The sequence below is a fragment of the Tursiops truncatus genome, chromosome 1 (genome assembly GCF_011762595.2).
Source record: "Tursiops truncatus isolate mTurTru1 chromosome 1, mTurTru1.mat.Y, whole genome shotgun sequence".
Lineage (NCBI taxonomy): Eukaryota > Metazoa > Chordata > Mammalia > Artiodactyla > Delphinidae > Tursiops > Tursiops truncatus.
Window position 1 is genome coordinate 140,187,800 of NC_047034.1, and position 12,971 is coordinate 140,200,770.

At 47.0% G+C, this 12,971-nt stretch overlaps 1 protein-coding gene across 1 annotated transcript; it reads right to left on the reverse strand.

The window, feature by feature from the left end:
* Positions 1-3,058: 3,058 nt before the first annotated feature.
* GPX7 (glutathione peroxidase 7) lies at positions 3,059-10,342 on the reverse strand. Its single transcript, XM_004325904.4, has 3 exons — positions 9,872-10,342; positions 5,358-5,619; positions 3,059-3,872 (listed from the first exon to the last, which is right to left on the reverse strand). Exons 1-3 carry the CDS (start codon positions 10,325-10,327, stop codon positions 3,709-3,711), a joined length of 882 nt encoding a protein of 293 aa, XP_004325952.2. The 5' UTR covers positions 10,328-10,342; the 3' UTR covers positions 3,059-3,708.
* Positions 10,343-12,971: the final 2,629 nt, after the last annotated feature.

Below are 12,971 nucleotides of genomic sequence, written 5' to 3' on the forward strand. Positions count from 1 at the left end.
TTGATTAATAATTAAGTGTTAGCAAATAGCTAAACTGCTAAGTGCTAAGACATAACCTAATAAATAAAATATTTGGCGTAGGGGCTTCCCTGGTGGCACAGTGGTTGAGAATCTGCCTGCCAATGCAGGGGACACGGGTTCGAGCCCTGGTCTGGGAGGATCCCACATGCCGCGGAGCAACTAGGTCCGTGAGCCACAACTACTGAGCCTGCGCGTCTGGAGCCTGTGCTCCGCAACAAGAGAGGCCGCGATAGTGAGAGGCCTGCGCACCGCGATGAAGGGTGGCCCCCGCTTGCCACAACTAGAGAAAGCCCTCGCACAGAAACGAAGACCCAACACAGCAAAAATAAATAAATTAATTAATGTCAGATGCAGGCTTGTTAAAAAAAATTTTTTTTGGCTTATAAGTGTTAGAAGATAATTAAGGCATCAGTAGAAAAATCAAATATTAACTATTCAAGTGTTAGATGATTACCGAGGGATTAATTTAAAACTAAGTTGTTAGCAGATATTGCTTAACCAATGACTGAGGTAACAGTTGATAACAACATAAAATGAGATTTTTCCTAGGAGGACTCTTGCACATTAGAAGGGACTTGGGAACAGCAGAAAGCTGATAAAGCCTAGGAATGAAGGTCTAATTTGGAGTGCAACATCCTCAGCTGGACTCTAAACTGCTGGGGGGAACTGTTTGCTTGTCTTTGGTTTTCCAGATAGGGTCTAGGCAGGGACAGCATGGAGCCAGTGCTCAAAATGCTTCCCATATAATTAAATTTAATCTGCTAAGGGCCAAGCACTGTGCTGAGGAGAGAAAGGCAGGCAGTTACTTAAACAATGAGAATGTGGTGAGTGAGTGAGTGAGTGGTGTGTGGAAGGAAAGGCGTAGGGGGTTTGTGAAGCCTGGGGATAACGGACAGCAAGTGTGTCAAGGAGAGGTGATGAGTTTAGTTCTGGAGACCCTGAATTGAGGTGTCTCTAGTCATGCCCAGTAGGCAAGTGGGTATGAGTCCAGCATAGATACAAGGTAGAGATTTAGGTATCATCAGGATGTAGACGGTGGTCAAAACCATGAGAAAAAATGAGATGGTTGTGGAAGAGTATATGAAGTGAGAAAAGGGACCCGCCTAGAAGCCTAAGGAAGACCAACAGGGAAGGAGTGGGCAGAGGAGGAAGAGTCATGGACAGACATTGAGAAGGAAGGAGCACTCAGAGAGATGGGGGAAAACCAAGAGAAGACAGGGGCAGGAAAACTAAGAAGGGAAGAGAATGTGTCAGGGAGAAGAGTCATACAATCAGCAATGTCAGAAGCGGCTGACAGGTCAAGTAGGGTGAGGTCAGAGAGATGTCCATTGAGAATGTGGTTCTGAGTTGTTCATCACAAAAATTTCTGTGATAGCTGGATTTCACTGTGTGTGTGTGTGTGTGTGTGTGTGTGTGTGTGCACCTGCACACATGCAGAAACGACCACGTGCAGAGCCAGAGCTTGGAGGAGGGTGTGTTAGGACAGGCTGGAGGCCACCACAGGGTGGTATGTGGTCAGCCCACAGAAAGCCTTCATTTACTCTTGCAGCTTTTGGGAAGGATCATTAAGGGAGGCTTTGAGCACAGTTCAACCCTTTCACTGTCCAGTGGGAAAATGGAAGACAGCAGAGAGGGAACAATTTGCTCAGTCTGTGAGTCAAGGGCACAGCCAAGACTTGAATCTGAGTTTCCTTCTTCTAGAAGAGTGACTGGGAGAAGTAGACATGAAATTCTCATTGGCCGATAAATTATCTATCAGTGACTCTGCTCATCACCTCTTTTCTATATTTATATAAAAGTGAAATACATATTTTTACACACAAAATTCAAACATTACAAAAATACTTAACAAAGAAAGTGAATGACTCCTGTTATCCCACCCCACGCCCTCACGGACAGCCACCATTAATAGTTTGGCCTACATCTCTCCCTCCCTCCTTCCCTCCCTCTCTCTTTCACACTTAACATTGTAAATTTTCAATAAAAATATTATTCTTGTTGGTACTGGATGTTTTCTTGTGTGTGCATGTGTTCATTACAATTTGCCATTTTTTCACTTTTGGACAACTTTCTATGGTAGCATAGAAATTAATTCATTCATTTGAATAACTTATTATTATTTTAATATATTTTTTATTATTTCCCTTTTTAAAAATATTTATTTTATTTATTTATTTTTGGCTGTGTTGGGTCTTCGTTGCTGTGCACAGGCTTTCTCTAGTTGTGGCGAGTGGGGGCTACTCTTTGTTGTGGTGTGCGGGCTTCTCATTGCAGTGGCTTCTCTTGTGGAGCACGGGCTTTAGGTGCACAGGCTTCGGTAGTTGTGGCACACGGGCTCAGCAGTTGTGGCTCGCGGGCTGTAGAGCGCAGGCTCAGTAGTTGTGGCTCACGGGCTTAATTGCTCTGCGGCATGTGGGATCTTCCTGGACCAGGGCTTGAACCTGTGTCCCCTGCATTGGCAGGCGGATTCTTAATCACTGCCCCACCAGGGAAGCCCTGTATTAGTTATAATTATCATTTGGATTTGTACCATAATTTGTTACCAAACCATACTGATGGACACAAGGATTGCATCGAATTTTCACCATTATGAACAATGTACATACATATTATTGTACACGCATATTTGCACAGTTTGGGAGTCTTTTAAAAGGAGAAATGGTGGATCAAAGCATATAAACATTTTGTTTTAAAAGATATTGACAAGTCATCCTCTAAAAAGCTGTGCCAGTTTGTCGTCCCACTGACAGCTTATGCGAATGCCCATTTCCCCACATCCTCACCAATGACAGGTATTATCATTTAACAAAATCTTTCCAACTTGAATGAGGCTGAACATCTTTTTATATCCTCATTATCCGTCTCTATTTTTCTGTGAATTATCTGTTCTTATCCTTTGCCTGTTTGTAATTGTAGTGTACTTTTGGTCAGTGAATGCTTATTGGGCAATAATGATAGGCTTGATAAAAAAAGTCTGGGAAGACTTGGTACCAAACTGCGAACAGTGTTTACCTCCAGGGAGTGACCATATAGGAAATGAGGGCGATAGTTTCATTTTTATTTTGTATCATCTTATTTTACAATGAATTTGTATTAATTTTGTAATTGAAAAAAATACATAGGAAAACAATAACAACAGCAACAACAACAACAAATGTTTGGCCTGGATTCTCATGGCTGGAAATTCATGTTGGGTTCAAGTTTTTATTGATCACAACTTATTTTTTGGTTCATACGCAAAAAACATTTATTGAACGCCTCCTAGTCACCTGGCACTGCCCTAGGCACTTTCGTAGGCCTTTCATCCTCAATCTCACAACAGCCCTGTGAGGCAGGAATTGGCCTCATTTTAGAGAGTTCATAACAGGTAGGAGATTATTGCTTGTACCTCTATTTGCCACATGTTTTCAGGGGCCAGAGGTTCTTATTGGTTGTTGAGTCATTGGTCAAGAGCTGTCACTGGTCAGGGGTTCTTACAGGTTGCTCTAAGATTCAAATAATCAAACTACTAGAATTTTCCCCAGACAGGAGTGATGGGGTAGGTGGGATAAGAGTGGAGGAAGGAGAGTCAGTAGTCTCTCCCTTGTAGCACCATTTGAGCTTGCTTTGGTCACTCAGTGAACACTGAGTGAACAGTCACTTGGTGAACAGTGAGGGGAGGGGACAGTGGGAGAGGAGGGAAAGTAGTTATAAGTCTTCTCGTTTCTTCAGGATGAGCTTCCTCACAAGTGCTGTAATCTGGGGCCTTAACTCCTCCACCGACATGGTTGGGTCCCAAGCCCCTATCACCTTTCCATCTGGGGCCACTAGGTACTTCCAGAAGTTCCAGGTGGGCTCCTTTCCAGAAGTCTCTAGAGCAAAGGAAGAAGGAGAGCAAAGTGTGCTTCCCTGTGTCCCCTCTCCTGGAATCCCACTATTGGTGTCCATCCCTCCCTTGAAGTAGTGGTTCTATTAGTTAGAATGAACTGGAGAGCTTTTAAAAATCCTGATGCCCAGTCCATACCCCCAGACCACTTAAGTAAGAATATCTGGGGGTGAGACTCAGGCATCAGTATTTTTCAAAAGCTTTCCAGGAGATTGCAATCTGGTGCCCAGGTTGAGAACTACTGCTCTATGATTCTGTGAAGTGCTGGGTAAGGCAACATCAGACCTTCCTTTATTAATGACCTCAAACTACTACACAGTCTATATCCTATTTTCTGATTAAATCTCAATGGTTTCCAAATGTTAGTCCATGGACTCTCTGCATCTGAATCATGGTGGTGGTGGTGGTGGTGGAGGAGGGGGGTTAATATAAACAGATTCTTGGGCTCTGCTTCAGTAGGTCTCAGGCTAATGCATTTTTAAGAGGTCCCCAGGTGCTTCTAAAGCACAGCCAGGTTTGATCTATAACTATGGGAACTGAGAAGGAACTAATAAAAACACACAGGGGAAAAAAAACAAATATTAGGATTGACCCACAAAGCAAAATTCAAATTGCCTCAGTAAGGGACCTTTTGTTTGCTACACTGTTGTTTGTTATTTACTCTTCCAGGTGAATGGATTGGCGGGGGTGGGGGGGTGGGGGGGCGGGGAGTGGGTGGGGGTTGGGGGGTGGTAGTGAGGGATATGAAGGCAACCAGAAGCATGGAATAGGAGGTGGGAGAAGGCAAAAATGGAGCCCCCAAAGGAAGAGAGAGGCCTGAGAAAGGAAACAGTACTTAATGACAAGCTTGGCTAATGACCCCATTTTGTGGTTCTGAGGCTTCTGCGGAAGGAATCTATTTCTCAAATATTAAGATCTGTTTGTTTCTTTTTATGGCTGCGCCACACAGCTTGCTTGGGATCTTAGTTTCCCAACCAGCAACTGAACCCAGGCCGGGTAGTGGAAGCGCCGAGTCCTAACTGCTGCACTGCCCGGGAATTCCCAAGATCTGGTATTTTAGCTCAGAAGGTTTCTCTCCTGTGGCCTACACAATTTGCCTCTGACTCAGGACAGGAGATATGGGCCGGCCTTCTCCAGGCATGTGGCATCCCCTGCCTGCAGCTAAGTCCATAAGCTCAACTAATTCACACTGACTAAAATCTGAGGGTCCAGTCTCCTTCTAGGAGCCACTGCAGATGGAAACAGGAGCCCAGAGAAGTCTGCAAGAGTGACTCTGAGGGAGAACTGCAAGGCAGCAGGGACGGAGATATTCTTAAGCAGGAATACTCCTCAGTTCATCCTCAAAGATTAGTGCTAGAACAGACCATCAACCCGCCTGTGTGGGTCTAAGGGGCCCCAGGTCACCCAGCCAGCCAGTAGCTTCTGCTGCCCAGGGAGCTGAAGGAAGGTGAGGGAAAGGCTCAGGACTCACGGATCAGGTACTTGAAGGCAGGGTGGGCACCAGTGCCGGTGACTGTGATCTTGCTAAACATGGGGAAAGAGACACTGTAGGTGTGGCGGGCAAAGTTCTCAATCTCCTTGTTGCTGTTGGGCTCCTGCTGGCCAAACTGGTTGCAGGGAAAGGCAAGCACGTTGAAGTGGTGAGGTCCCAGGTCCCGCTGTAGCTGTTGCAGGGCCCGGTAGTGCTGGTCTGTGAAGCCACACTCGCTAGCCACGTTCACCACCAGGGACACCTGGGTGGCAAAAGCAAAACCCAGACACATACACAAACCAGTGAAGAGGCACACACTTGTACATGGCCTGACATGCCCACGTATGTGATGCCCCCTCAACAATTAATGCTCTCTCTCATAAACATGCAGGGTCTTACAGACGTGTGAAACACATACATAAACATTCATGAGAATAAGTACACAATACACATGAATGGGTATGCCTGTGCCCCTCGAAACAAAGATACATTAGCACACATCACACATGCCCACAAACACACAGAACACCATCACAGAGAGAGGCACACACACTGGTGAACGCACATCAGGAGGTGATACAGGAGAGAGAAAAAGCAGACCTGGGTTCAATTTCTGGCTCAGTCAACTAGCACTCATCATTCTACACTGTAGTTGCCTATACATGTGTTGGTCTTCCTTCTAGAATGTGAACCCACTGAGGGCAGGAGCTATGTTCACTTCATTACTGGGCCTGACACATGGAAAAGTCTCAGAAAGTATGTGCTGAATGAATAAGTAAGTGTGCACATATATATGATCACCTGAATGGGTACATAGACAGACATGGTTTTCTTGATAAAAGGATCCGAAGAACCTCAGGGCAATCCCTTTTTGCCCCTCTCCCTCCAGTAAACAAATACCACTTTCTTCTATCACTAGACTAACCCTTAAATTTATGATTGCCTTATAATATATTTATTTATTGCCGTTCGGTGATAAATATAAATCTGGCTGATGGAACTTGATTATATTACTGCAGTTACAATTTTGGCACCAATGCTATGTTTTTAGCTTCTAGTTATATATTATTAAAGGATTTAAATTCTCACTCTGTGTTTAGGTAGCCAAGCCCTATCTCTCTGGCCACTTCTTATTTTATTATTTTTTTAAAAATTTTATTTATTGATTGATTGATTTTTGGCTGCGTTGGGTCTTTGTTGCTATGCGTGGGCTTTCTCTAGTTGCGGCGAGTGGGGGCTACTCTTTGCTGCGGTGCGTAGGCTTCTTATTGCTGTGGCTTCTCTTGTTGCGGAGCACGGGCTCTAGGCGCGCAGGCTTCAGTAGTTGCAGCATGCAGGCTCAGTAGTTGTGGCTCACAGGCTTATTTACTCCGCGGCATGCGGGATCTTCCCGGACCAGGGATAGAATCTGTGTCCCCTGCACTGGCAGGCGGATTCTTAACCACTGCACTACCAGGGAAGTCCTGGCCACTTTTTAGAAAAGGCAGGATTATACCAGCTGGCTCCATAAAGAGGGCCACCTTCCAGGGGCAGCCTGGGGCACTGGACATGCTCGGGCACAGACTGCTGAGGCTGGACAGGGTTTCTAGACCTCAGCTCTACTGACACTTGGGGCTGGATAATCTTTGTTGTGAGGTAGCTGTCCTGTTCATTGTAGAATGTTTAGTAGCGTCCCTGGCCTCCACCCAGTAGACACCTAGTCTTAACAATCAAAAATGTCTACAGACATTGCCGAATGTCCCCTGGGGAAAAAGATCACCACCAGCTCACCAGCTGAGAACCACTGAGCTAGGCGATGAGAACCACTGTGCTGTATCTCCCTCACCCATTCCTTGGGGCCACAGGCTGTTAGAACAACCTCCCCCATTTTGTCAGCATATGCCATATTGCGCCTCTGGTGGTGAGAAACTGGGACTCTTAGTTCCCTTCACTAGTTAGAGGTCTTCCTCTTTCTTCTTTACTGGATCCTTGGGCATTGAGAGCATTAAAGGTTGTTTATTTCTAACCTACATCTTGTGTGTCTGCCCATACTTTTGGAAGGAGGGAAATCCTATTTCTATTTCCGTGCCTGAATCCAAAAAGCTTATCTTTAAAGTGACCAAAACACAGACAGATACACCTAAATACACACAGTAAATTTACATATACGTATACAAGCACAGATGCAGACTCAGATGAGTACACAGAAGCAAGCAAACAAACACACCATTCACATACACGCTACACTCAGGCCTATATGTACATAACCTCACAGTGTAGCCAAGGGCATTCCTGAGTGTCACCCATTTATCTACACTCAACACTGGTCTAAATGACTGTCTTCCCAGTTAGCGTGAGGGCACAAACCATACAATTTTGCTCATGGCTATGTCTCCAGGGCTGGACCCAGTGGCAGGCATGTAGTGCCTATAAAGAGGCCAGTGGTTTTTGCTTCCAATTTTTAAAAAACCCATGGTAAAATACACATAATGAGCCAGTAGCTATTTGCAGGTGAATGAATGACCATATTGCCAAGTGGCAAACCAAGCTTGGGTTAACACACAGTTTCCCTGGACTGACTGTTCCTGGTTTCCCTCTAAAGTTGGAAATAAGCTGGAAATTAAGACATGGGCTCTGGAACTGGACTGCCCGGGTTCAAATTCTAACTCCACCTCGTAGCAGGTGTGTGACTTCATTTTTTTTTTTTCAGTTTCTTTCTGATTGATTTCTAGGCCTCTCGCTCCAATGCTTTTTAGGATCTACCAGTGGACCTAGAGGATGAAAACACTCAGAATTCTGGGACTACTTTCCAGGTAATTTTTCTCCAGGATTTCTGTTCCTCACATCCTGGATGCCTTATTACTTCTGAAAGCAAACAGCCTTTGTCTGTTTTTGTCTTAGCATCTATTACTATTAGGAATTACATTGTTCATTTCTCCGTTCCTTGTTTATTGCCTTTCTCCTCTCCACCGCATATAAGCTCTGTTAAAGGGGAAACTTAGCTGTTTTGTTCACCGTTGTATCCACAGAGCTGGCACAGTACTTAGTATACGGTAGGTGCTCAACAATAAATAATGAATTAATGAGTAGCAGAGCTGGTCAAGTGCTAAACCTGGGGCTCTCTGGTGAGCTGCTCCAGAGGGAAGGGAAGGCCTGAATGGCAATGGGCCCTTTGCCCTGAGTCCTGGATGAGGTTCCTGCTGGGGCCCCACAAACACAAGCACAGAGCAAGCACTCTACCAAGTGCTTCCACATTGTCACCTCATTTGAAACTCACAATACCTTGGGGCGGGGGGCAATCAGGACAAGGACTACTATACCCAGTACTCCCAGGATAACTGAGAATTCCAAGGCTTAGAGAGTACTTTCTTCACTAAGGATGGCCTTGCTCCTGGGAGAAGAATGCTAACAGCCACTTGTGTGTGTGTGTGTGTGTGTGTGTGTGTGGTCCATCCAAATCTGGATGCTGGGCCTCCCTGTCCATTAGAAACCAACTCCCCACCCTTTCCACACCACAGCCTGAGGTCCACCTTGAGAAGTGAAATTGGAGGGCTCTTCATTACACACAGTGCAACATTTCGGTCTCTGAAGGTAGCGTTCAAGGCCCCTCTTGGTCCCTCCCTACCCTCTTCAGCCTCATCTTTCACCCTCATGCTTTATGCTCCTTCAAGCACAACTGCTTGAAGACCTCCCCACCAGCATCACCATTCTTACTCTTTAGTTCTGAGTCTTGGCATTTGACAGTTCTCTTTGCCTGGAGTGCTCTTCTTGGTCTTACTAAAACTCACTCTTGTTTCACAGACTCACCCAGGCACACTTCCTCTCGCAAGTCCTCTCTGAGCTGAGACTCCCTCTCGGTAAGGAGGTAGCAGTTATACTGGATGACACTTAAATCTCAGCCTGAGCTCCCAGCTAAAAAGTTTGCCTAGAGTAGGCCACGGATGGATAAGCGGTTCTCCTCCAGGCTCCGTGCTTTCTAGCGCTGTGCGACCTTCCCTCTCTGGGGATGGGATGATCTGTGTAAGGTGCGACCTTCCCTCTCTGGGGATGGGATGATCTGTGTAAGGATGATCTGTGTAAGGTCCCCTTGTGTCTGAAATGGTAACTCCCTCTGCACCGAGCTTTCATTTCCACAATGTTCTCACTGGACTGATTATCACCAACTCCCTCTGTTCCGAACGTGGAAACTGGGGATGGGAGAGACAAAGGCCCTAGGTTGCTAGGGTTACTTTTTAGATCAGTGTGTTAGAGGCTGGGCCCCGCTGCCCAAAATCGCTGGGAGGGAAATCGGCGCCGGCAGCGAGAGTTTCGGGTTTCACCGCGCGCCGGGCCATGCCACGTAGTCGAGGGACAGACCCGGCGCAGGATCTGGGGGCGCCGCGCCCGGCGGGATGTCTGGGTGGGGGTGGGGAGCCAGGGCAGGGTGGCCGGGCGGCCAGAGCCCCTCGGAGCCACACCCGGCAGGGTCCCGGGCGCCGGGCGCCCCCGTCAGGCCCCGGCTGGATGGCGCCGAGGCCCGGCGGGCGGACACTCACCGAGCCGCGGTACTTCTCCAGAGACACCAACTTGCCCCGGATGTTGACCGCCTTGAAGTCGTAGAAGTCCTGCTCCCGCTGCGCGCAGGCCGCAGCCGCCAGGAGCAGCCATGCTGCCGCCAGTCCCGCCACCATGACTCGCTCCCGAGCAGGCGGCGTGGCAAAGGCAAAGGCAGGGCTGGGGTCACGGGCGCGGGGGGCGGGAGGAGGCGGCCCCGGCTCCAAGCGGCCAGCCGGGCAGGACGCGCCCCCTTCTCCGCGGGCGGTGGACAGCCGGGCTCTGGACCTCAGTCTCCCCATCTGTACTGCGGGAGCGTTGGACTCCGCGCCCCTTTCCGGACCCCAGAGCCGTGGTTTCAGGATTCTGCCCACTGAGACCGGAATTCGTTTCAATGAGGCTCCCTCTTGCTCCAGGATGTAGCGACTAGGTAGGGAAAGGGAGGTGGAAAACTGCATCTGGGAGCTTAGCTAGTTTTTAATTAGTGCAGTGCCCTTAGGCTGGTCGCTGCACCTCTCTGGGCCCCAGTTTCTCCATCTGTTGCCTTCCTGATGCACCTAGACAGTACAGAATGAGAGTAATAGAAAAATGGATGTGAAACTTTTTTGTCAGCTGAATGGTGCCTACGAACTTTAGGTGAATGAATGGACGTCCCCTGAAAGGGATGAGACAGAGGAGAAGAGAAGAGAGAGGGTCTATTTCAGGTCGGGTTCCTGGGAAGCAGATTCTGAGATGGAGATTGCAGTAAAGGGTGTTTATGTGGGAGTGCCCTTGGGATCCACAACTGTGGAAGGGAGGGGGAGGGAACAGGAGTGGGCAGAAGAAGTCCAGAGGTCCACGCAGGCCCAAGGACAGTCATGGCTGACCCCACAGGGGCTCTGGAACTAGAATGGCCCATCAGCGTTGTCCCCAGATGAGCTAAGATGACCAGACCGGGCCTCTAATATCCCTGCCTTCATCTTTCGTGGGATGTGGGGCCATCTGGGAAGGGCTATGACAGGAGCCAAGGGGGCCCTGTCCCTGGGGGGCTGACAGTTAAAGGCTCTTCACTGACAGCATTCCCAATAGCTGGTGTTACAAGTCTTCACTGATGGGGGATCTGGGCAGCACTTCACAGTGTTTCCCAAACTTGGAAAACCCTTATGGAGCCCCACTAAGTGCCAAGCACGGTGCTGGGTGCTGACGCTGTACTAGTTCTCCAGGAGATCACAGGCTGCCTTGAGAAAACTGGAGCTTTCATGTAATGCGGTACAGGCTAAGCACTTACACAGTCATTCAACAAACACTTTTTTTTTTTTTTTTTTTCTGTATGCGGGCCTCTCACTGTTGTGGCCTCTCCCGTTGCGGAGCACAGGCTCTGGACGCGCAGGCTCAGCGGTCATGGCTCACGGGCCTAGCTGCTCCACGGCATGTGGGATCTTCCCAGACCAGGGCACGAACCCATGTCCCCTGCATCGGCAGGTGGACTCTCAACCACTGCGCCACCAGGGAAGCCCAACAAACACTTCTTGAGCACCCATTCTACACCAGCTTCTCTTCTAGGTGCCCCTCATACAGTGATGAACAAGACAGCATGGGGGAGACAGTTATCGAATCATTCATAAATAGCTCTAAAATTACTATTGTGGTAAGTGCCACCTAAACTAGCCTGGGGAGGGGGCACAAAGAGGGCTTTCCAGAGGAAAGAAGTTTTTGTTTTTGTTTTTTGTTTGTTTTTTAACATCTTTATTGGGGTATAATTGCTTTACAATGGTGTGTTAGTTTCTGCTTTATAACAAAGTGAATCAGTTATACATATACATATGTTCCCATATGTCTTCCCTCTTGCGTCTCCCTCCCTCCCACCCTCCCTATCCCACCCCTCCAGGCTGTCACAAAGCACCGAGCCAATATTCCTGTGCCATGTGGCTGCTTCCCACTAGCTATCTACCTTATGTTTGTTAGTGTGTATATGTCCATGACTCTCTCTCGCCCTGTCACAGCTCACCCTTCCCCCTCCCCATATCCTCAAGTCCATTCTCCAGTAGGTCTGCATTTTTATTCCTGTCTTACCCCTAGGTTCTTCAAGACATTTTTTTTTTCTTAAATTCCGTATATATGTGTTAGCATACGGTATTTGTCTTTCTCTTTCTGACTTACTTCACTCTGTATGACAGATTCTAGGTCTATCCACCTCATTACAAATAGCTCAATTTCATTTCTTTTTATGGCTGAGTAATATTCCATTGTATATATGTGCCACATCTTCTTTATCCATTCATCCGATGATGGGCACTTAGGTTGTTTCCATCTCCGGGCTATTGTAAATAGAGCTACAATGAACATTTTGGTGCATGACTCTTTTTGAATTTTGGTTTTCTCAGGGTATATGCCCAGTAGTGGGATTGCTGGGTCATATGGTAGTTCTATTTGTAGTTTTTTAAGGAACCTCCATACTGTTCTCCATAGTGGCTGAACCAATTCACATTCCCACCAGCAGTGCAAGAGTGTTCCCTTTTCTCCACACCCTCTCCAGCATTTATTGTTTCTAGATTTTTTGATGATGGCCATTCTGACTGGTGTGAGATGATATCTCATTGTAGTTTTGATTTGCATTTCTCTAATGATTAATGATGTTGAGCATTCTTTCATGTGTTTGTTGGCAGTCTGTATATCTTCTTTGGAGAAATGTCTATTTAGGTCTTCTGCCAATTGTTGGATTGGGTTGTTTGTTTTTTTGTTATTGAGCTGCATGAGCTGCTTGTAAATTTTGGAGATTAATCCTTTGTCAGTTGCTTCATTTGCAAATATTTTCTCCCATTCTGAGGGTTGTCTTTTCGTCTTGTTTATGGTTTCCTTTGCTGTGCAAAAGCTTTGAAGTTTCATTAGGTCCCATTTGTTTATTTTTGTTTTTATTTCCATTACTCTAGGAGGTGGGTCAGAAAGGATCTTGCTGTGATTTATGTCATAGAGTGTTCTGCCTATGTTTTCCTCTAAGAGTTTGATAGTTTCTGGCCTTACATTTAGGTCTTTAATCCATTTTGAGCTTATTTTTGTGTATGGTGTTAGGGAGTGATCTAATCTCATACTTCTACATGTACCTGTCCAGTTTTCCCAGCACCA